This window comes from Mesoplodon mirus (genome assembly GCF_964341445.2).
Source record: "Mesoplodon mirus genome assembly, chromosome: 2".
Lineage (NCBI taxonomy): Eukaryota > Metazoa > Chordata > Mammalia > Artiodactyla > Ziphiidae > Mesoplodon > Mesoplodon mirus.
Window position 1 is genome coordinate 203,744,893 of NC_138977.1, and position 24,925 is coordinate 203,769,817.

Below are 24,925 nucleotides of genomic sequence, written 5' to 3' on the forward strand. Positions count from 1 at the left end.
GCCTGCACGCCTAGAGCCCGTGCTCCACAACAAGAGAAGCCACCACAATGAGAAGCCCGCACACCACAACGAAGAGCAGCCCCTGCTCACGGCAGCTAGAGAAGGCCCGTGCACAGCAACGAAGACCCAATGCAGCCAACAATAAATAAATAAATAAATTTATTTTAAAAAACAAAGACAAGCTACTCTCAGGGCACAGGAAAAGAGGAATGTAATGGGAAGAAGCATCCAATAAATATTAAAGTAATTTATCAACTTTCCCCCTAGAAACTGCTCAGCGTATCACAAAGATCAATTAAGGCCACAAGGATGAATCATGTATGCTTTTTTTTCAGAAGAGAAATTAGAAGAATGAAGAGGGCAAGATGGAAAGAAAATAAAGCCAGACACCTGGACATCTTCTTCCTCCCTATATTCAGAGATCAGATGTTATTTCCCAAACCTCCATGGATATATGTAGCAGATATATATCATCCTCCAGGTTTCAGCTTCACCAAGGCAGGCTATAAATATAATCTGGCTGGTTCTACAAGAAGAAATCTCACAACATTTAGTCATCTAAGCCTTCTTTTTTTTTTAATTTCAGCTTTATTGAGGTATAATTGACACACAAAATTGTAAGATATTTAAAGTGTACATTATGGTGATTTGACATACCATCTAAATCTTATTCTTGGAAATGTAACTTCTTGACTCTGTAGGATAATCAACCTCAGCACACTACAACATGAAATATAACTGACCATTTCATCATGATTAGCAAGCAAATATCCCCTCACACCTTCCTTCCATGATGAGAAAATAGAAAACAGTAAGACAGTGGCACTGATGCTCTAAAAAGAAATATCTATTCCCTCTTTATAGCCAGATGAAATTAACACAATAGCTCCCTACTCTCTGTTCTAAATATCTACTAAAAGTAAGGCCACCAAAGGCAAGTAATTAAAACAATACACAAGGATCCAGATACTCACATTGAGCGTGGCTTCATCATCCACAATAGACAGCTTCACAATATAAGGATTCACAGACTATTAAACAAGAGAAGAGATTCCAGGTGAGTGTGACCTAGTTAAGAACCCATTAGCTATTTAACAAAGTGTTCACAAAAATGCTTCCATAAGGTGCTCTCTCTAGAGTGATGCTCCTAATACCTATGCCCAACTGTCTTGCCAGGTGACTTCCTCCATTTCCAGTAAATCTCTCAGTGTGCATGGGCATTCACCAAGCATGCACAGATACACATACACACACACACATACACACACACACACACACTTCTATTCTACCCACATTTTCCTCTAGACTGAATCAGCTCAGGCCTATGTCTGCCACTTCTCCCATCTTTCCCTCTTATTTGTTTCTAAGAAGTAAGTGAACGCTCCACAACACTCACTTTGTCCTATCCTGCCAATAATTTACTGAGTCCATAGGGACAGCTGTCTTTTGGGGAGCATAAAAGCTCCCTTGCCATAAGGCACAAATTTATAAGTTGCTAACTTACACTCTCATCCCAAAGGCTCCCTAACCATTCCACAAACTATATCCAAGGACTGATTCACCCACCCATAAAACAAAGCCACCTTGGGGGTGGGAAGTGGCAGCTGCTTAACAGCCAGAGAGGCCATTTATAGATCCAATATCCAAATAACACTGCAGGCGAACTGAAAAAAAAGATGTAATTACCCAAACTACAGTCTGGTCAGGACACTAGGATTTAATGATTGTCCCATTACTTAAAATATTGGAAGATTTCTTGAGTTTTTCCAGATTCAATCTCAGCTGGGCAGCATATGGAAATAGATATATATTTAAACTCATTAAGCAACTGGGCCATCTCCTACCAGTGGGATGAGAACCAATGACGTGCTCACCTTGAAAACAACCCCTGCGTAGTATGTGAGGAAAGACCTACTACAGATCAGGCACCAATTCTAACCCAGGGGAAGCTAGAAACAATAGTTCTCAGATTGGCAGTTTTTACAGCAACCAAGAAAACATTACTGAGAAGCCTGGAAACCCAACTGAAAGGTTAACCCCACCCCGCCCCACAGACTTTATTAATCAAGTTTCTGAGGGCATCTTTCAAATGCCAACTTGGAATAGAGAAGGAGAAGCTTTGTTTTTTTAACAGCCCAAATGTTTACAAGGTTTTCTACAATACAATTCAAGGAGGTAAAACTCACTCCATTTGTTACTTGATCTGACAGAGGAAGGCTCTCAATACTTCTTCCTATAACTAACAGTCAAATCCTGCTGACGCTAAAGACTTCAGACAACATCCAAAGCAAGTGGATCCTTGGAACTGAAAATCAGCAGTAGGCTGACCTTGAGATGCCATCAAATGAGAACAACAGTAGAAAGAACAGGCCACTGTCTCTTGGCATAATTTTTGAAAAGTCCCTAGTTACTCACCTTCCCAAAAGTAGACTAAGTAATAATAAGGACCACCTGATTACCAAGAACAGCCTATGCATTAGCAACAGTTGAGGAAAAAGGCAAGGTGGCTAAAATCAAGGGTTTAAGTTCTAGATCCTCGACTTATTAATTGTGAGAAGTTAGACACGTTAATAAACCTAAGCTCCATTTTCTCATCTGTAAAATGGGGAAAAATATTTTCTCCCTTGGGGTTGCTATGAGACTTAAATCAAGTAAAATCCTTAGCACAGTATCTGGCATATGATAAGGGCTCAATTATTGGTAGCTATATTTTTTTCCTTTGACATTTTTATCACAGTCAAAGGAAGATCTGTAGGGAAAAAAGAGAGAGAGAAAGAAAAAGAGAAGGAACAACTTACAACCGGACATCATAAACAATTTTGTAATTTCTGGGAAACATCATGTTCAGGGCAGCAGTTGGGGGCTGAGTCACTTCATCTCAGAAGAGCTGGCCAACCCAGAAGGCCAAGATCTTAATGCTGTGAAAATTTCTAACCATCAGACACTGATTTTCCTTAACACTATATACCTGTTGTGGTCATGTTTTAAAACTCAAGGCAATCTACTTTTCATCAGCAAGACAGGATTACAGACTCAGTCAGCCTTCACAGAATCACTCTAATAGGGCCCAGCCTTTACTTGATCTAAACCATACTTAACAAATTTCATTGCTCTTCCCTAGACCTTTTTTTTTTTGGCCTCCTCTATCTCTTGAGATGAAATTACTAAAATGGAATGCATTATTTGAAGTGAGGAAGAACTACTTCCATTCCTTAAGTCCAACACTTAATCTCCCTTCTCTGTGTTTAGCTGACACCAAGCCTCTCTGGTGCTCTCTGCACCTTTCTGGAAAGGTTACAACTTACCCCACTGGTCATGGGATCGATTGTGGTGGTAACTAGAATGTTGTTCTCCCTAGCACACCCTCTCGTATTTTGCATAAAACTTCACCAGCTTTTGGTTTTGCTATGTTCATCTGGAATTCCTCATGCTCCTATCAAAAACCTTCCTGCTCCATGGTCACCAGGTTTCCTTAATGGTTTCTGGTGATTGACATATCAAAAGCTGCAAAGCCAGATAAATTATGCCTACCAGCTTGCCCTCGCCTACTGTATTAATTCTTCTGGGGTTTCTGACAGACTAGAGATGCATACCCCACTCCAGAAATATGATTTTCTCCAGTTCCTTGGCCATGTCCAATTTTTCAGGCTGACATTTCAGAAAGTCTTACTGGGCTGAACCAGGGTTCAGTTCACATTTAGAGAAGCCAAGCCATTGCCTCAGAGTGGCCTGCATCCAGCAGAATGTTCCGAAAATATTCATTACTGATGATGGCTCTTTCCTTTCACACATAACTCGCTTTAACTACCTTCAGCATTTTTCCTCAGCTATTTTTCCTGCTGTTGTAATAAGGCCCCAGAGGCTATTACACATGACAGAGATCAAAATGGCTACCATGCCGGCCCTTCCAGATCACCAGCAAAACAGGTGTTGGTGATAAATTACTTATTTATTAGTAGCGCTGTACACCATTTGTCAGTTCCTCCAAGACAATGAAAGCGATCAACTCCTGGGATTTATAACACGTTAACATTGTTCCACATATCCCAGTCCCTCTTTAAGTATTCCTTTCTCACAGTCAGCCTTTCTTTCATATACCTATTTATAAGAATAAGCTCCATATTTTATGTTACCCATCACTTTTGACCTGGCTAGTAATCATATCAAAAATCACTAAGTGAAGATCCAGAAGCTCAAAAATGAAAACATTCCCTCCAGCTGGCCCATTCCTCATAGTATTACTACTTATTAAATGAAGAAAGTCAAGTTGCCTCAATGCAGCTCCTGACTTCTGGGTTCAGTAAAGTACTCCTAGTGTCCAGGACCCAGTGCCAAGTGCTCCCTATTCCTACAAAGCACAGTGAGGTCCCTGGTCTTCCCTAAGTGGCCCCTTTCCTTTTCTGTGTATTCTACCTTTTGAGGGGAATCAAGTAGATGCACCAATCCAAGTATAAATCTCTGAGTTCACCTCTTTATCTCAAAACCTATAAATCTATCCCTGACTAATTCAGTGGCAAAAAGAACTCCAGAATTAATATGGACAAGGCTCTGTCTTCAACTCCCATGAACATCAGAAAGAGTTCCCAAACCAACAGTTGATATTTATACAAATGGATTGATTGCATTGCAGAAATCCAATATATAAGTCCAATCTTTCAAAATAGATGCATTAGGTCAGTGGTTCCCAATCCTGGCTGATCATCATGTTCAAAAGGAGATCTTAAAAAAAAAAAGAAAGATATCTAGGTCTCACCCCCTAAGAGATTCTGATTTGGTGTGTAAAGAGTAAGGCCCAGGGACTTCCCTGGCAGTCCAGTGGTTAAGACTCCGTGTTTCTACTGCAGGGGGCATGGGTTCGATCCCTGGTCTGGAAACTAAGATCCCACATGCCACACAGCACAGACAAATAAGTAAATAAATAAATAAAGAGTAAGGCCCAGAAATGTCTTCTTTTTAAAAAGTAACTACTGGGCTTCCCTGGTGGCGCGGTGGTTGGGAGTCCACCTGTCGATGCGGGGGACTCGGGTTCGTGCCCCGGTCCGGGAGGATCCCACATGCCACGGAGCAGCTGGGCCGGTGAGCCATGGCCGCTGAGCCTGCGTGTCCGGAGCCTGTGCTCCACAACAGGAGAGGCCGCAGCAGTGAGAGGTCCACATACCACACACACACACAAAAAAAAGTAACTACTGAGGGACTTCCTTGGTGGCGCAGTGGCTGGCTGCCGGCCTGCCTGCCAATGCAGGGGACACGAGTTCGATCCCTAGTCCGGGAAGATCCCACATGCCGCAGAGCAACTAAGCCTACAAGCCACGACTACTGAAGCCCGCGAGCCACAACTACTGAAGCCTGCACACCTAGAGCTCATGCTCCACAGCAAGAGAAGCCACCGCAACAAAGAGTAGCCCCTGCACACCGCAACTAGAGAAGCCTGCACACCACAACGAAGACCCCGCGTGCCGCAACTAAGACCTGACACAGCCAAATAAATAAATAAATAAATAAATAAATATTTTAAAAAAGATAACTAGGTGATTCTAATGATAAGCTGGGTTTGGGAACCATTACATTAAGAGAGATTTACTCACTTTATTAGAAGTTACACCACAGGATTCCTTTAAACAGCTATATCCTCTACCCCAGGCATCTAATATAGGACTTCTAGAATTGGTTTATCAAAATTAATCTATAAGCCATTTGCCAAGAATATGTCTTCTACATTAAGCAAAACCCTCTAGGAGTGGCCACATTTAGGAAGATTATAGAAAGGTAACAGCTCTCCATTAAGGGACCCACTTACCTCATATTTTCTGTAGTTCACCAGCAAAGCCAAGAGGACTACAGCATCATACCCATGTTCCCTACGACTTGGCGGGTGGGAGAGTATCTGTAACCAGAACCAGAAATGGTGAGAGTGCTTGAGGAGGTGGTTTACCCAAAAAAGAAAGAGGTGACAAGGGAACTGACCTACCTGTAAAATTGCTTCAAATATGCTGTTGATCATTACATACTCCAGGATAGTGTTCTGGCTGATGTTATCTGTCACCTGAATATAATAAAAGGCTATTTAAAGTCTACACTAAGACACTCTGATATCTCATGTATATCTCCTCACCTAGTATCTAAGAGAAACAGAAATGTTAAAACATTCTACTAGATACTTAGCAGATTTTAAAGCACCCCCAAAGCCACCTGAGCCTGAATAGACAAGACATTGGAAGGGTAAGAAAATAGCAAATTAAAACTTCCTAAATCTTTGAACTTCTCATTGTTTGTCTCATACCCTCACAAAAGCATTTGCTTAACAGTTTCTTGGGTTTCATTCCCCAGATGCACAGGAAGAACTTTATGATCCAGAAGTCTTCAAGCAGTGGCCGGGAAAGGAAACCACTTGAAGTAAATGAATAATACCCTACCCTCCTCCCACTAGAAGGTACGGGCCAGCTTCCAGCTATAAAATCAAAGTCAGAACAAATAAAAATATTCAGAATCACAAAAACTGATTCCAAATGAGACCTGATGAGAAGGGCAAAATCTGACAATCCAGAAGACAGCACTTCTCCAGGACTGGTACAGGTTAAAAATGTCAGCAGTTGCTCCAAAGAGCAACTTCTAGGAAGCAAAAGCCCATACAAACAACTTCCTTCTACACAAACACAACAGAGTGATGTAATGGCCCAGTAGAGATTTTTTTTCTCTTTTCCTTTCTAACTCTGGGCTCAAGAATTCAAATTTGCCCCTGCTGTCAATTTACACCCTTGACAAAGAAACATATAGATAAGTCACTTACAGTCACTAAGCAGAGGAGAAGTTTCAGACATAAGCTCTTCAGACTTTCAGAACCTTCTGCACAAAGCAATGAATCCAAACTCTCCATCAAGTTCTGAGAAAGAGAAACATTAAGTATTAAACCATATCAAAGAACATCTCCACCATGTCTTTGTCAAACTCTGGGTTATGTTATGTAGGGTAATGTGAATAAAATAAAATGAAGGGGCTTCCCTGGTGGCGCAGTGGTTGAGAGTCCGCCTGCCGATGCAGGGGACACGGGTTCGTGCCCCGATCCCGGAAGATCCCACATGCCGCGGAGCGGCTGGGCCCGCGAGCCATGGCCGCGGAGCCTGTGTGTCCGGAGCCTGTGCTCCGCAACGGGAGAGGCCACAGCAGTGAGAGGCCCGCGTACAGCAAAAAAAATAAAAAATAAAAAATAAAATAAAATAAAATAAAATGAAGCAACCATATCATTCCCTGAGGTCTAGGCCTTGCAAGACTAGACATAAAAAAGGAAGACTTCTAACTAAGTCTAGCTATTTCGGGAAAAATGCTTAGAACAACCGCACAGAAAAATAAAGAATTTACTATTCCAGCAAATGAATGTTTGCAGCCTATCACCCTCATATAAACCTTCAGAGTAGAATGAAATTTTTTAAAAGATTAATAACAGTTAAATAATATACAAATTAAAAACAATAAATAATAAACTAAATAAAATTAAATTCTATTAAATAAATTTTAAATAATAAACAAATGATTAAGTTAAAGGTTAATAATAATGGTTAAACAACCAGGTATGTTTCATTATTTGATAAAGAAAGCATATCACTTGATGCAGGCACACTGAACAAACAACAAAGAGATAAATAACATCACTACTAGCTGTTCATTCAGCTAGCTGTTCACTACAGCTGGCCACATGCACTATCCAACAAAGCTAGCTCATATCCATCCTGGTCGATTCTACTAGACAATGTGATTAGAGTTTAACACTTGTACTAACAACCAACTGTTTTATCCAATGCAGTCAAAAGACGAAACCTTTAGATACTACAAGGAAGAAAAAAAGAAATATTTTACATTAAATAAAGGAGGAAAAGGAACGGAGAATAAGGAGTTAGCGGGACTTCCCTGGTGGTTCAGTGATAAAGAATCCACCTTACAATGCAGGGGACGCTGGTTCGATCCCTGGTCAGGGAACTAATATCCCACGTGCCATGGGGCAACTAAGCCTGCACGCCACAACTACTGAGCTCTCGCACCTCATGAGAGAGCCTGCATGCCGCAAACTACAGAGCCCACGTGCTCTGGAGCCTGTGCACCACAACTAGAGAGAGAAAACCCGCAGGCCACAACTAGAGAGAAGCCTGTGCACCGCAATGAAAGATCCCACATGCTTCAATGAAGATCCTGTATGCTGCAAGTAAGACCCGCCGCAGCCAAAAATAAATAAAATAAATAAATAAATAAATAATAAATCTTTTAAAAAAAAGGATTTAGTGTGCTGGAAGGTCAAGTGAAGTTTCAAAATAAGCTACTTCAGTTCAACTCAACAAATATGTAGTAAGAGTCTACTATATGCTACATATTGTGCTTTCAAAGAAAATAAGAAAAAAATAAGACAATGACCCTTGCTCTCAAGGTGTTTTTAGTCTAATAGGAGAGAAAAACAAATGAACAGTTTTAATGGTTACTATGACAGTAATATATATGGAGGAAGGGAATTAGCTCAGAAGTTACCTATTCCAGGACTCCTCAGGGACAGGCTGTATTTTGAAAAATCAGTAGGAATTAATTAAAACTTGAGGAGGAAAGGAACTCTAGACAGGCATTAGCATGATCAAAGACACATGAAGAATGAAACGGCCCTGGACATGCAGTTGGAATACAGGCAGTTTGTTATTACAGAAGTATAAAGAGTGAGGCACAGTGATGAGAGATGCAATTTGAGAAATAAATAGAAAGAAGATCACAAAAGTTTTATAAGGCTAATGAGGGAGTTTGGTCTTTATCCTTTTAGTGATAGGAAACTAATGAAGGGTTTTAACCAAGGAAGATTTGAGTGTTAAGTTACATCACTCTGCTGTCAGTGTGGATGACAGATTTAAAGATGGTAAGGCTGGAGAGAGGGAGACAAAAGAAGACTAACCTATCAATTTTCTGAGGATGGTTGCCATGTCTTATTTGCCTCTGTATCCCCAATGCCTGGCACAGAGGAGCATAACAAATGTTTGTCAAAAGAATGAAGGCATCACTGCAACAGTTCAGGGATAATGGGGACTTTGGCAGTAGGGGAAAAAAAGAAAAAACAGATCTGAGAAGTATGAGCTGAGGTAAAATTAGCTGAACATGGTGATAGTCTGGATATGAAAGATGAAGGATAGGAAAGAGTCAAGGGTGACTCTCAGGTTTTTGGCTTGGGGAACCGGGAAGACAGGTATCCCCATTCTGACACAGAATGAATGAGGAAGAACAGAAGTAGAGAAAACAATGAGTTCCATTTTGGATATGCCAAACAAGAGGTACTTAGGTATGTGTAAGTGGGTATATTCAGCAAGTGCTTAAAGAGAACAGGTCTGAGACTCAGGAGGAATTAAGGCTAAAGATAGAGACTTAGTAATCAGCAGTATATAGGCAGTAGTGAAAACTGTAAGAATGAAAAAGATATCTGGGATTTTACCATATATACAGACAGAGAGAGACTGTAGAAGGCTAGAATTAAAAACTGACTCCAGGTACTAAATCTTTGTGTATTCCTAATTGCATATTCGTAACTTTTTTATTTTAATAAATTTATTTATTTTACTTATTTGTTTGTGGCTGTGTTGGGTCTTCGTTGCTGCACATGGGCTTTCTCTAGTTGCAGGGAGTGGGGGCTACTCTTCATTGCAGTGCACGGGCTTCTCATTGCAGTGGCTTCTTTTGTTGTGGAACACAAGCTCTAGGCATGCAGGCTTCAGTAGTTGTGGCTCACGGGCTCTAGAGCGCAGGCTCAGTAGTTGTGGTGCACAGGCTTAGTTGCTCCGCAGCATGTGGGATCTTCCTGGACCAGGGACCGAACCCGTGTCCCCTGCATTGGCAGGCAGATTCTTAACCACTGCGCCACCAGGGAAGTCCCACATATTTGTAACTTTTAAAAATAAACTAATCACTATAAGGATTCTTTGGCATACAGATTTCTTTATTTTAAATGTAGTGAATGAGAGAAGACAGGTTGTTCAAAGTTCATATTATGAACAACATTCATTCAAGATAGTGACAAATACTGCAAATCAATATCTGATAAGGGACTTGTATCCAAAATATATAAAGAACTCTTATAACTCAACAATAAAAAGACAAATAATTCAATCTACGAACGGTCAAAGGATTTGAATAGACATTTCATACACACACACACACACACACACACACACACATTGCTGAGGTAAATGTAAAATGGTACTGCCACTTTGGAAAACAGTTTAGAATTTCCTCAAAATGTTAAACATAGAATTACCATATGAGAGACTTCCCAGGTGGTGCAGTGGTTAAGAATCCGCCTGCCAATGCAGGGGAGACAGGTTCAAGCCCTACTCCAGGAAGATCCCACATGCCGCAAAGCAACTAAGCCCGTGTGCCACAACTACTGAGCCAGTGCTCTGGAGCCCGCAAGCCACAATTACTGAAGCCCGTGCGCCCTACAGCCCACGCGCTGCAACTACTGAGCCCGTGAGCTGCAACTACTGAGCCCGTGTGCTGCAACTACTGAAGCCTGCATGCCTAGAGCCCAAGCTCCACAACAAGAGAAGCCACTGCAATGAGAAGTTCGCACACTGCAATGAAGAGTAGCCCCCGCTCGCCACAACTAGAGAAAGCCAGCGCACAGCAACAAAAACCCAATGCAGCCAAAAATAAATTAAAAAAAAAAAATTCAATCATCTATGTCTGAGTCCAAATCTTCTAGTGCATCTAACTGTCTGCAGATGATCCATGAACAGCTGTCAGAAGCAGACATCCACAGGCACAACTACAGCTTATGTCTCACCTTCATGCACAGCTCCGCCTTGTCAAAGCCCATCAGCATGTTGATAATGTCAAACCCAGAGGTAGACTTATTTTTTTGATGGACTCCTCGAATGAGTGCACACAAGGTCTGCAGAGATGAGAGAAAGAATTCTTTCTAGAAAGGAAGTCTCAAAATGCAAAGGGCATTGGATCAGTAGCCTCATACTGCAACCTCAGAACCTTCTCCTTACACAGCTGACATTCAACTGCTCTATTCTCTGAGCTCCAAAACACAGTCTGGGTCTTAATATGTGAAAAATCCAGAAATGAAAAGAGGAACAGCAACTGAAATTGTTGCCATCCTCTTTTTTTATTCTTTTCTGGCCATCCACTTTTTAAAAATTACACTGCAGACAAAGACTGGAAGGTGATATTCAAAAATAAGAAACAGTTCTTGAGTTTGAATCATGGGATTTGTGGAGCTTTCCTTTATTTAAAATTAGTTTTAGAATTTACATAATAGTTTATCATTTTTAATAACTATAGAAGTCCCTGTATGATAACAACCAATCAATTCAAATCTTAAAAATTCATTACAATCCCCATCCACTACTTACTAGCTGTGTGAGCCTGGACAAATTAGTTAACTTTTCAGTGCCTCATTTTTCTCAGCTATAAAATGGGAATGATAATAGCATTAACCGCATAGGGATGTTGTGATGGCTACGTGAATTAATACTGTAAGACACTTAGAATAGTCCCTGGAACTTAGTTAAAATTCCTGGAATAGTGCCTGGAACTTAACTTTGTTACAGCTCAATAAATATCAGGTATTATAATAATGTACTATATTTTTATGGGTCACCAAGTGGCTTAATGTCAATTTATTTTCACTGGACTAAAATCAGTTTATAATTCATGCCCCCACAGTGAGCCACTGTAATTACAGGAAGTACAATTTCCAACTTTCATTTCAACTTTCAGTTAATGAGTCACTACAACTGTGATGCTCGAAATGTAGAATTTACTGTCCAAGGGTTAACAAAGCTACAGGATAAACATGGTCCTTCTTTCTGGGGCATCAGCTCAAGAGCTAATTTCTACATTTTACAGATGAGAAAACTGGGGCTCACAAAGTGATCTGCCCAACTTGTAAGTTAGAAACTTAAACCCAATCTACCAAAAGTTCCAACAAAATCCTTTATGCTGTCATCAGTTCTTCATATTCTAAGCTTGTCAATCACTACCCTAAATACTCAGCCCAATCTAGGCTACACTGGAGCTACTAGACTATAAACTCTATAAATTTTGCCCATCATCCATTCAAAAAAATTTACTTCTAGAATGCTATTTGCCAGGCACTGTTCTACACACTAGGAACAAAGTATTGAATGATACTGTCTTTGCCCTCAAAAAGCCTATAATGTGTCCCACCAGCTCAATGCTTAGCATGTAACAGTAATTCAAGAAATAATGAATGTAGTTCAAGAATAATGAATCTTCCTCATGATCATGCCACTTAGCATTAAGAACAGTGATTCTTGGGGCTTCCCTGGTGGCGCAGTGGTTGAGAGTCCACCTGCCAATGCAGGGGACACGGGTTCATGCCCCGGTCCAGGAAGATCCCATGTGCCGCGGAGTGGCTAGGCCCGTGAGCCATGGCCACAGAGCCTGCACGTCCAGAGCCTGTGCTCCACAACGTGAGAGGCCACAACAGTGAGAGGCCTGCGTACCGCAAAAAAAAAAAAGAATAGTGATTCTTAATGTGTTTAGAGTTACAGACCTTTTTGAGAATCTGACAAAAGCCCTCTCTCCAAAAAAAAGTGCATGTACACATAACGTACATTTACACATAAAATATTACATATAACTTCAGGGAGTCAAGGACCTTCTGAAACCTCACGTTAAGAAAATACTGTTTATTTAATTAAGAAAGTCTTCTGATTTTTGCTGTAGACTAATCAACCTTGCCAGAGTTTCCTCTATCTCTCTTCCTGTCCTCAAGTAATAATAAAAATTCTGTCAAACAATCCGCCTTGGCATTAGATCAAATTATACAAATGGACAAGATTACTACTATAGGCATCAATTTGTTTAACCAGGAAGATGGCTAAACAAACATGGCATAGATGCTTGATTACTTAAAGAAATAAAGAAAAAACAAAGAAAGCAAGCCTCATACTCAGGGTAGTTTTATGTTCCTCAAGTTCCAATAGATGTATTACAATTTCTTTCTCCTGTTAAACAAGACTTCCCCAGTCTCCCAGCCTTGTACCTGCAATGCATTGACCACTCGAATTGGATGCTCCTCTCCCAGAGCCTGGATGCAGTGTTGAAATAAGCAATTAATATTGTCCTTGATCTTCATTAACTCCTCACCATCAAGAGATTCCAGCTTGCCTTCTAGGTACTCTAAATTCACCTAACGAGGAAACAATAAGGGCCTGAGTGCATTTTTACTGCAGCACCTAGAACACATGTGAAGGCAATCTCAGTTACCAGGAAAATCCACAGGTGTCACCAAGTCTTACCTTCATAAGGAAGAGCTCCTCCCAAAATCGAGGACTGCACTTACTAGGGTCCTCTGTCTGAAACCAGAAGATAAGTATATTCAATATCCCCAGCTAACACCAAAGCATTAAGAACACATTTGAAAGGGTCACTACACATAATCAACCTTACCTTTCACAATTAACTTTGAAAATGCTTGGTCATTCCAAACAGCTATAATGGGGAACAAGTTTTGGGGGGTTTTTCCCCAAATGGAAGACATTGTGCATGGATATATATTCCCTGCACCAAAAGTTAAATGGCTCAAAGAACCTCCCTCAAATCTTTCTCTTCTTAGCAAGAAAAGAACCTAGCCATCTGAATCAGTTAGTCATATTATGATATAGCCCCACTGTATTTGTATGGTACTCAGTTTTCAAAGCCCATTCACATACATGAAATACAATGGCCCAGTGAGCCAGGTAGGGTAGATATTATCATTATCCTCCTTTTAGGAAAGAGAGTCCACAAGACTTACACAAGTGCAGGAGCCAGAACCCAGATCATCTAAGTAATACTGCCATGATTTTTACAACATCCTGCTTCTACTTGCCCTTCCGTATGCATTTAGTCCTCTGTACAGAGCCTGTAATATTCTCTTTTCTTACTTCAAATTGGTCCATAATTAGCAAAATTATGGTGCTAAAATCCAAATTTTCTTAGCACTAATTTTCAAACAGAAATTCTAGGAAGTTAGAGGCTTCTGGTTAGTGAGTGAAATAAGAAAAAGAGAACCCTTACTTTACAGGAAAGCTAATGACATAAAACCAGTATGTCAATTACCTGCTATCACCTTACCTTAAATTGACCTTTTAAAATTACTACCAAGAACTAATGTCTTCATTAGATAAGAACTTCTCATCAAATAAGAAAATATTACCCTAGGAATCTCCTCTGGCTTTTTAATTGAGAATGACATAAAGAAGCAACATTTCTGGCCTTCTAATAAGGTTCTCATTTAGTGAATTCTTTCTATCCCTTTCGCTCAAGTCCTGCTCCCCAAGAGGGGCCACACATTGACCCTCACACTTCTGTAATATCATTTTGTTGTTTATATATGAAACAGGGAATTCATGGAGCTGGCATTTCCCATGCTCAAAGCTCTCTCAAGCAGGAGTCATATGTATACCAAGCTTAGTACTTAACATAGAAAGAGCCCTAATAGGATCCTAATAACCACTCATTTTCTCTGTATAGCCACCTATACTGCCCTGGGCAATTCTGTATTAACTGTCTGCATGTCAAACTTTGTCTCTAAGGCTTGCCAAGAATTAGAGTTTTACTTGATCAAATTATTTATCCAAGGCCATGTGGCAAAGTTGAACAAGGATGGACTCTGGAGTCAGACACTAGGGTTCAAATCACAGCTCTTTCACTTTCTAGCTGTGACTGCCAGTTTTCTCATTATCATGCTCTTTTACATGGCACATGTAAAAACATAGCCTTCTTGCAGCATTCTTGTCAGAATTAGAGCTAATGTATTTGGTGATGCATTCAGAACAATGTCAGGCACATAGTAGGAACTCAAGAATCTCCCTCAAATTTTTCTCTTCTTAGCGAGAAGTGAACCTAGCCATCTGAATCAATTAGTCATATTATGATGCATCCCCCCTGTATTTGTATGTTGCTCAGTTTTCAAAGCCCATTCACTACATGAAATACAATGGCCCAGTGAGCCAAGTAGGGTAGATATTATCATTATCCTCCTTCTAGGAAAGAGAGTCCACAAGATTTACACAAGATATGGCTAACTCCTTTTACAAGTATTACATGTTTTAAATGTTTACATGTACTACTAATGACCAGGATTTCAGAAGTCAAGTACATCTGCAGGGTATCTAATCACTCTAACCTTCTCTGATAGGGTACATTTTACAACACAGGCTTGGACCATGGTCAATAAGCAGTTCTGAAGACCCAAAGAAATCCCCTAATCTAATTGCTAATAATTCCTCAGTCTTCTCATAGGATTGGAAGATGAGATAGTCTAACTAAGCAATTGTTTTGTCCACTAACAACTTGAGATGGAATATAATAGTGCATCTTTTTTAAATATCTGAATTAGATAGAATTCTAGGACCAAAAGGAAATTCAAGGGACATCTAGGATAGAAAGGTCCTTATGTCATATCATAAGGGGACTTCCCTGATGGTCCGGTGGTTAAGACTCCACGTTTCAACTGCAGGGGGCACAGGTTCAATCCTTGGCCAGGGAACTAAAAATCATAAGGAAGAAAAGTCTTATAGATATCAGAAAAGAAGTTTCCTGAGCCTTCCTCCCTCCTTTCAATTGTTTTACCCAGCTCAAGGCTACAATCTATAAGAACAACATAATAATAACACATGATCATAATTTCTACCATGAGAGAGCTCACCCTCACCCTTGTTCTCTCTCTTTCTCCCTCTGAAGAACTAGAAGGTAGCAGGCAGAGGTGAGGTTATTTCTCATTTTGGAACAAGAAACTAAGGAGTCAACCTGTGCCCAATGTCAGGGCTCCAGGCCTTACCATGAAGATCTCATCATACATCAGCACCACTTTTTCCTTCAGTGGTTTTTTGTAGGCTGAAGATTTCCTGAGCAAGCCCCCTCGTTTCTCTACCTGTGCCATGGTTAGAGAACCTGTGAAAAGAAAGCCACAGTTAGTGCTAGAAATGTTCTCTAAGATGTTGGAGAATCTACTGAAATACCTCTCAGTGGGAAATGTTTTAGGAAGAAGAAATGATAAACAACCATGCTATAGATTTTGTGCATCTGTCCAACGCCCCCTTCTCTAACCAGGTAATTTCAAGGTTTAAATCATTACTTGGCTTACAGCACAACACATTTTACATCCTTAAAACATGCCAGTGGACAAGACTTAAAGAAGATGCAAAACCAAGCAGGAAAGTGTAACTAGCTCCATCTGTAATAGGTCTGGCCATATATCTGACGTTGATGGAAGGAAGGCTGCAAAGCACACGCTGCCCACAGACTGATGATGAAGTTAAACTTCAAGTATTGATTGAGCTTAGGACCATTAAGACAGGAAGTGTGCTGCAGACTGACGTGCTCCATTGATTTCCCCAAAGTAAGCAGGTCCTCCTCACTGCAAAGTACTTGCCCTTCACTGCCTCATAAATCACACTGCACTTGACCATCTTCAGAAATTCCTCTGGAAAGAGACCCAAGGCAGAAAACAGCAGTTAAAAGACCAAAAGTTAAATTTAATTTCAAAATAACCAAAAATAACAATATATTCCTTTCAAGTTTCTATTTTTAATATTTATTTATTTGGCTCCACTGGGTGTTAGTTGCAGCACACGGGATCTTCATTGCGGCATGCGGGATCTAGTTCCCTGACCAGGGATGGAACCCGGGCCCCTTACATTAGGAGCTCACAGTCTTAACCACTGGACCACCAGGGAAGTCCCTCAAATTTAATTATACATATATTTGTAACACTGTACTGCAGATCAAACTTCAGTGTATTTTTTTAAATCTATATAAAAGCAGTTCCATGAATCATGCTCAAATTTTCCCATCTTGCTTCAAGGAATTCTCAATTTTTTTCAAATGAGAACTTGAAATCCCACAGGTCTCCATGTGGATTTACACATATTCTCTCACTTCCCAGATTCTTTCTATTGTTGACAAAATTCCTCTCTTTCTCTTAAATCCTAAGCTCTAGTTGTGAAACTTAATCTCACCCAGTAGCAAATATGGATGGTAGTGAGGAGACCGATTTCACTTCCAGACAAATCCAAAGCAGCAGAAAATTAATTCTGTTCAATGATGTTTGGAAAATATATACTACCTTTCAAATCAAAATCAAAATTTTGTTTAAGGAAGAGATGCATCCAGTAGCATAAAAGACTGTATCTCAAACATCATCTATCTCTAATACATATAGCCAAAAAGGAGATTCACTATTGAGCACTAAAAGCACAGAAAATTTCAACTGGATGTTAAGCATCCTTAGCACAGGGACTATATCTTACACTTTTTCCATAAGCACTTGGCTCATGGTAAATGCTCAGTGTATGCTTATCACTGACTGATTCTAAATGGCAGAGACCTGAGCAGTCCTAGGTCTGACCTAAAATTTTAGTTAGACCTGTCTCTATCAAAGCCTCACTAAGCCCTCATATTCCTTTACGATCCAGAGAAAACTGAAGGAAAAAATAACAACAAAAAAAGAGAAGATTCTTTCAGGCAATTTATACTATATTGATCATGGCTTTGCCTTAAAGCATGAAATACAGCCTCCATTCAAAACATTCTTGTGTCTTTTAAATAGGTTGTCAAGAGGAAGATGTCCTTATTGGGGGAAAATAAATTGGAAATCAAGAGGATCCTATTAAAATAAATCAAAAGCAATGCAATTCTAAGCTTAGTGGATACAGACCTTTCATGTGCTCAGCTTCAACCAGTTGATTAACAAGAATAGTGGGAACCACAAGTCCCTGGATGTCAAAAGCACATGTTTACAAACATCTCCCTCTGAGGACTTATAATTAGGTTACTGCTAATCAATGTCCAGCCCAAATCTAATAAATTCACTTTCTCTATTTCAGAATCAATACTTTCTAATAAGCAAAAGGGAATAGGAGAGGAGGGAAAAACAATTTCAACCCAAAGTACCAAATTTCCTAAGAAATTAAATTGTTTTCATCACTCTCCTTCCATTTGGAACAGGGGGAAATTCAACCAAGGGCCTCAACACATTACTCTCTGTCATCATCACAGGCACCTGGAACTTACCACCCAAGCTGTCTTAAGTGTGACTAGAAACTGACAACATAAAGTCTCCTCCTTCTGCCAGCACTTCTACCCATTGAACACAGCAAAGAAGGGTGTTTCTAGGGTAACAGACTGGAAGAAGTGTAGAACTCTTACAAAAGTCTTTCTGGGGTCTCAGAAATTGAGCTTGTGCTTCCAAATTTGAAAGTAAAATATCTGACTGGTAAAGCAGTAAACTGGAATACATCAGTAATGTGAGTGTAATCTGTTTATATCCTCCCAGTGTTTCTTTCCTCTTTCACAATCCTCCCCTGCTGTAGAGAGAACGAGTACCAGCTGAGGAGCAGCAAGACATAACAGAACAAACAACCAGCAGAACTGAGACTAGAACACAGCTCTCCCAACCAACTAGATGACACTGAGTAAATCATTGTGCTTCTCAGTTTCCTTACAAGTAAAACTAGGGGACTGGACTAGACGTATCATCTAATGATTCTCTTAGCATCCCTGAAATACCACAAACACACAGGGAACACCTAAATATTATAAAGCACTAGTTTAGGCACTAAGGGGTTACAAAGAGGAAACTACAGACCGGATCCTCTAGGAGCTCACAATCTCTTAGCGGAGACAGGCACAGAATAACCCACAGCACAAGGCAAATCATGAGAAATAGAGTAAAAGTACAAAGAAAATGCTATGGGACTACAAGGAAGAGAAAGAAGCATTCTATGAGTACGCTATGACCTCTGTTGATCTAGGCTTTTAAATCCTTCTAGCGAAGAAGTAAACACAGCAAAGCCACAGCAATCCCACAGAAATGTCATCTTAGACATTAACATAGTTTCTCAGAAATAAGACATACAGTAGACAAAGTATAAAAAAGAATTAGGCAACTTTTCAATACTACTTTCACCTACCACCAAACTTAGGAATGGCTTCAAATCCCCCGAACTCAATGGTAAATCAATGAAGTCTTTCATTCCTAAACCTCAGGACTGCTGGTCCCATGACCTGCAGCACAACTTCTCTCTGAAAGACCAAAGTCATACAACTTTTTAAGAACTATATCTTAAAGCAATCCGGCCACACACTTCTTAAATGCACATCACTTCACATCCCTACAGGATAAAATAATCAAATGTCAAAAACCTAAAGCCAAACACTTCCAATGTCTTACAAGCAAGGAATGCTAGTTACACTTAACTAATTATTCATTTATTTTACTGTCTTCTTGAGCACAATACATGCCAACTCTAGTATCAGAAAATTAATCTAATAGAAATTCACTCTGATTTCCAGAGTTACCAGTTAATCTATCAAAAGTCTTGGTATTGTATCTGTATGAGATGATGGAGGTTAACTAAATCTGATGAGGTAATAATTTCCCAAAATACATAAATCAAACCATTATGCTGTATACCTTAAATATATACAGTGATGTCAGTCAATTATTTCTCAATAAAACTGGAAAAAAATCTTTAAAAAAGTCTTTGGTTTTAGTCCCAATTCTTATACACTTGTTCTATAACCTTAAGTTTCCTTTCCCTTCCTGGCTTGAATTTGCCAATCTGTAAAAAGAAGTCATGCCAAAGATGTGCAGAAAAGGGAACCCTTGTACACTGCTGGTGGGAATGTAAATTGGTACAGCCACTACGGAAAACAGTATGGAGGTTCCCCAAATATTAAAAATAAAACTACCAGGGCTTCTCTGGTGGCACAGTGGTTAAGAATCCACCTGCCAATGCAGGGGACAGGCATTCGAGCCCTGGTCCGGGAAGATCCCACATGCCGCGGAGCAACTAAGCCCATGCACCACAACTACTGAGCCTGTGCTCTAGAGCCCATGAGCCACAACAACTGAGCCCACGTGCCACAACTACTGAAGCCCATGAGCCTAGAGCCCAAAAATAAATAAATAAAATAAATTTATTTAAAAAAAATTATATGTGGAATCTAAAAAAAGTCAAACACATAGAAATAGAGTAGATTAGATTGGTGGTTGCCAGGGGATGGGGGATGGGGCAAATGGAGAGATGTTGGTCAAAGGGTACAAACTTCCAGTTATAAGACGAATAAGTTCTGGGGGTCTAACATACAACCCAGTGACTACAGTTAAAAATACTGTATTGTATATCTGAAAGTTGCTATGATTAAATCTTAAATGTTCTCACCACAAAAAAGGAAAAAAAGTGACTATGTGAGGGAATGGATGTGTTAACTAACGTCATCATGGTAACCATTTCACAATATATATGTATATAAAATCAACATATTGTATATCTTAAAATTATACAATGTTATATGTAAATTATATTTCAATAAATGGGGGGAGGGCATGGAACAGCTCTCTATAGGCCTTCAATGTAATGGTCTGGAGTTCTAGGTTCATACTTGTAATGCACTATTAGCAAGTATCACCCTCACTTCACTGTTCAGGGATGCTCCAAAACACTAGTGTAGGTAGATGCTGAGGTAAACATCCCAAAACATTTCAACCAGTATATAAGAAAAGAAAAAGGAGAAGAGAAAGAAAAGAAGAAGGGGAAAGAAGGAAAATTAATAAAAATAAATGTGCCCATCATCTAGGAAGAAAAAAACATGCACAGATCAGGTGCTCATTCAACAAATATTGATCACCTAAGCATTAGGGATACAGCAGGAACAAGCAGAAAAGATCCCTGCTCTCAGAGTTTTCATTCTAGTAGAGGAAGAAAGACAACAAACAAGTTAAGTTGAGACAATGATAAGTATCTTTTTTTTTTTTTTTTTTTTTTTTTTTTTCTTTTTGCGGTATGTGGGCCTCTCACTGCTGTGGCCTCTCCCGTTGCGGAGCACAGGCTCCGGACGCGCAGGCCCAGCGGCCATGGCTCACGGGCCCAGCCGCTCCGCGGCATATGGGATCCTCCCAGACCGGGGCACGAACCCGTATCCCCTGCATCGGCAGGCGGACTCTCAACCACTGCGCCACCAGGGAGGCCCCAATGATAAGTATCTTGAAGACAAATTGTCTAGGGGGACTACAAGATTGCAGATTAAAGGCCTCTATGGGAAGTGATATGTGGACTGAGATCAGAATAACAGAAAGAAAACAGCCATGTGAAAATCTTGGGAAAAGTGTTCAGACAGAGGCAATGGCAAGTGCAAAGGCTCCAAGATTTGAACACACTTGGCATGTTCAAGAAACAGAAATGCCAGAGTGCCTATAGTACAAACATTCCCTTTTTGAAAGGTTTTTGTAAAACTTATTGAAGTGGGGCTTCCCTGGTGGCGCAGTGGTTAAGAATCCACCTGCCAAGGCAGGGTTCGAGCCCTGGTCCGGGAAGATCCCACATGCCGTAGAGCAACTAAGCCCTTGCGCCACAACTACTGAGACTGCGCTCTAGAGCCTGCAAGCCACAACTACTGAGCCTGCATGCCACAACTACTGAAGCCCGCATGCCTAGAGCCCATGCTCCACAACAAGAGAAGCCACCACAACGAAAAGCAGCCCCAGCTTGCCGCAACTAGAGAAAGCCTGTGCACAGCAACAAAGACCCAATGCAGGCAGGCAGGCAGGCAGGCAGGCAGGCAGGAAGGGAGGGAGGGAGTACAAACTAATGATTTCATTTATATGAAACTCAAAAAGGCAAAATTAGTCTACGGTGACAGACATCAGAATAGTAGTTACCCTGGGTGGGGAGATGAGTGGAAAGGAGCACAAGGAAGCCTTCTGAGGTGCCAGAAACGTGCTTTATCTTGACCTGAGTGGAAGTCACACAAATATGTACATGTGTAAAAGAATTATCAAGTCATACACTTCACATTATGTACACTATTCCTCAATCTAAAATAATGCATGTGCTCATATACATATATGAAAATTTAACAATACCCATGCAGAACACTAGAACAAAGGCTAATAGCGACCCACCTTGCACACATAGGACACTGATCTAAAATAACCACCAAAGAGTTGACTTTTTTTTTTTTTTTTTTTTTGCGGTACGCGGGCCTCTCTCACTGTTGTGGCCTCTCCCGTTGCAGAGCACAGGCTCCGGACACGCAGGCTCAGTGGCCATGGCTCACGGGCCCCGCCGCTCTGCGGCATGTGGGATCTTCCTGGACCGGGGCACGAACCCGTGTCCCCTGCATCGGCAGGCGGACTCTCAACCACTGCGCCACCAGGGAAGCCCAACACTTATTTTGTACTTGCTACATACCGAGCACTGTTCTAAGCACTTTATATACATTAATTCATTTCATCCTCACAACAAACCTATGATCCAGGAACTTAACAATAAGAAAACTAAAGCATGAAGTGGTTAAAAAACAAAAATTTAAAAATTTGCCAGGATAAGTGAAAGTAGGGACTCAAACCCAGACAGCCTGATGTTTGAGTTCAGCCTTTAACCACTGTACTATACTGAGCAGGAAGGAGCAGAAGTAGAGTAACCTACACATAAACAAAGCTGAGCATCTGCAGAGAAACTGAAGAGGTTCCACGTAAGTGAGGACGAGAAGTATATGCTCGCGGACCTTAATGAACAAACTCTGGAATGTCCAGATATCTGGAGTTTCATCACTAGTTTGCCCGTAGGTAGATGTGCCACGGTAGGAAGTAAAAGATAACTGTCTGATACATGCATATGTATATAAATATTGATAATGGTAAAGTGAAAAAGAGACAGACAAATTAATGAAATAGTAGAAAACTTAGAAGGAAAAACTAGAGAGGAATCTGAGTTTCTATTCAAGTTGACAGATGTATTCAATATGGTAAACAGAAAAAATTTTTTAAAAAGGCTGAAATACACTGATATCCACTACAGGATTTAATTGATACTATTTTAACTGAGCTAAGTCAGTGCTCTGAGGATAATTCTCCACCAAAACGTCATTACGAATGGAAAGATATTGTAAAAAATGCTTTACCCCTGCAGAGCTGTGATCACATGCTTCAGAATCTCCTCGCATGCCTCCTGGAAATGTAGACTCCTAAGCCCCCCTCCCCACTACTGAAACAGATTTTTCAAGATAAGGATTAGAGGTCTACATTTTTAATAATCACTCCAGTCAGTGGTTCTCAACTGAGGCAATTTTGCCTCCCAGGGGACATTTGTCAATGCCTGGAGACATTTTTGGTTGTCACAACTGGGAGGGGAGGTACTACCAGCATCTACTGGGTAGAGGCCAGGGATGCTGCTAAACATCCTAAAGTATACAGGACAGTTACCACAACAAAGAATTATCTGGTCCAATAAGTCAATAATGCAGAGGTTGCAAAACTCTACCCCAAATAATTCTGATGCTCACTAAAGTCTGAGAAGTACTCATCTGAGCCTTAAATCAGGCCTTCAAAAGAAAGGAGCATCTGGACAGAAGATGATTTTGAGAGGATGAATAAAACTTCTGCCATCTCTAGAAAAGGCAATGGAGCAATCCTTACCTACTTCCAGCTCATTCTCCCCATATTAACTCACCAACGCATCCCCTTTCCTTAGGATCTTAGCCACAGTTTGCCCATCTGTGAAGGATCACTACAAAACACACTGACTATAGTAATCCACAATGCCTAGTGAAGGAGATGAAAACCCTGTCTGCCCAGGAGATGTGGCTGAGTCAGGTATTACCATTCCACTGTCTGACAATGAGCCATTCACCCAACACACAAGAGGGGGCAATATGTTTATAAAGCCAGAAATAGCCTCCTCCAGGACTCTCCTAAAAAAAGTTCCCTAGTTCCTCTAGATGCGAGGTGTTTTTTTAAAATCTTTAGGCAAAAGTTATCTGCTCCCTATGTTCTTCTGCAAGGCATCCCATACTCTCAAGGTAAACACTAGCACTATAATGCAAGGCATTTCTACCTCCAAATACCAGCCCTTCGTTTCTCAAACTAGCTCCTAACATGCCTCTTCCTTGCTGAAGGCCCCAAGGATTTAGCTCATTTGCTGCATTCACATACTGCTGTTCCACATGATTCCCTGCCATAGCTTCTCTCAGTAGCATGGGACACAGGTTCCCTCAATTGCACTCTATAGATTGGCTCTAAAACCAGCATATAATTCCTTTCCATTTTAATGGATTTTTACTGCTAGTCACTCCAAGTTTTTTATACCTCCAAAATTAAAGTAAAGTGAGGCCGGCATTCTTGAAGCCACCTCTCTAAATTCCCTTCATAGAGAGCTCCAGGACAGGCCACCACTCTTCTGTTCTTTTAGGGGTTTTTTTGAATTTTATTTTTTTTATTTTTTTTTTTTTTTTTGCGGTATGCGGGCCTCTCACCGCCGCGGCCTCTCCCGCTGCGGAGCACAGGCACCGGACGCGCAGGCCCAGCGGCCATGGCCCACGGGCCCAGCCGCTCCGCGGCACACGGGATCCTCCCAGACCGGGGCACGAACCCGCATCCCCTGCATCGGCAGGCGGACTCTCAACCACTGCGCCACCAGGGAGGCCCTTGAATTTTATTTTACTTATTTTTTTATACAGCAGGTTCTTATTAGTTATCCATTTTATACAAATTAGTGTATACATGTCAATCCCAATTGCCCAATTCATCCCACCACCACCCCCACAACCACCCCACCACTTTTCCCCCTTGGTGTCCATACGTTTGTTCTCTACATCTGTGTCTCTATTTCTGCCCTGCAAACTGGTTCATCTGTACCATTTTTCTAGGTTCCACATATATGTGTTAATATACAATATTTGTTTTTCTCCTTCTGACTTACTTCACTCTGTATGACAGTCTCTAGATCCATCCATGTCTCTACAAATGACAGAATTTTGTTCCTTTTCATGGCTGAGTAATATTCCATTGTATATATGTACCACATCTCTATCCATTCGTCTGTCAATGGGCATTTAGGTTGCTTCCATGACCTGGCTATTGTGAATAGTGCTGCAATGAATATTGCGT

The 24,925-nt window shown here is 40.7% G+C and overlaps 1 protein-coding gene across 5 annotated transcripts in view; it reads right to left on the minus strand.

Moving 5' to 3' along the window:
• Positions 1 to 24,925, minus strand: part of ARMH3 (armadillo like helical domain containing 3) — a 181,098-nt gene that overhangs the window by 142,414 nt on the left and 13,759 nt on the right. For 4 of the 5 annotated variants that reach the window (XM_082601457.1, XM_082601455.1, XM_082601453.1 and 1 more), the window contains exons 2-9: positions 15,815 to 15,927; positions 13,290 to 13,346; positions 13,034 to 13,180; positions 10,799 to 10,906; positions 6,788 to 6,880; positions 5,969 to 6,043; positions 5,798 to 5,884; positions 975 to 1,031 (exon numbers count right to left, since the gene is read on the minus strand). In XM_082601457.1, coding sequence (XP_082457583.1) covers positions 975 to 1,031; positions 5,798 to 5,884; positions 5,969 to 6,043; positions 6,788 to 6,880; positions 10,799 to 10,906; positions 13,034 to 13,180; positions 13,290 to 13,346; positions 15,815 to 15,916 — 726 coding nt within the window. In that variant the 5' untranslated portion in view covers positions 15,917 to 15,927. Of the gene's footprint in view, positions 1 to 974; positions 1,032 to 5,797; positions 5,885 to 5,968; positions 6,044 to 6,787; positions 6,881 to 10,798; positions 10,907 to 13,033; positions 13,181 to 13,289; positions 13,347 to 15,814; positions 15,928 to 18,947; positions 19,037 to 24,925 lie in introns of those variants that run through there. The other variant, XM_082601456.1, reaches the window with a different exon arrangement.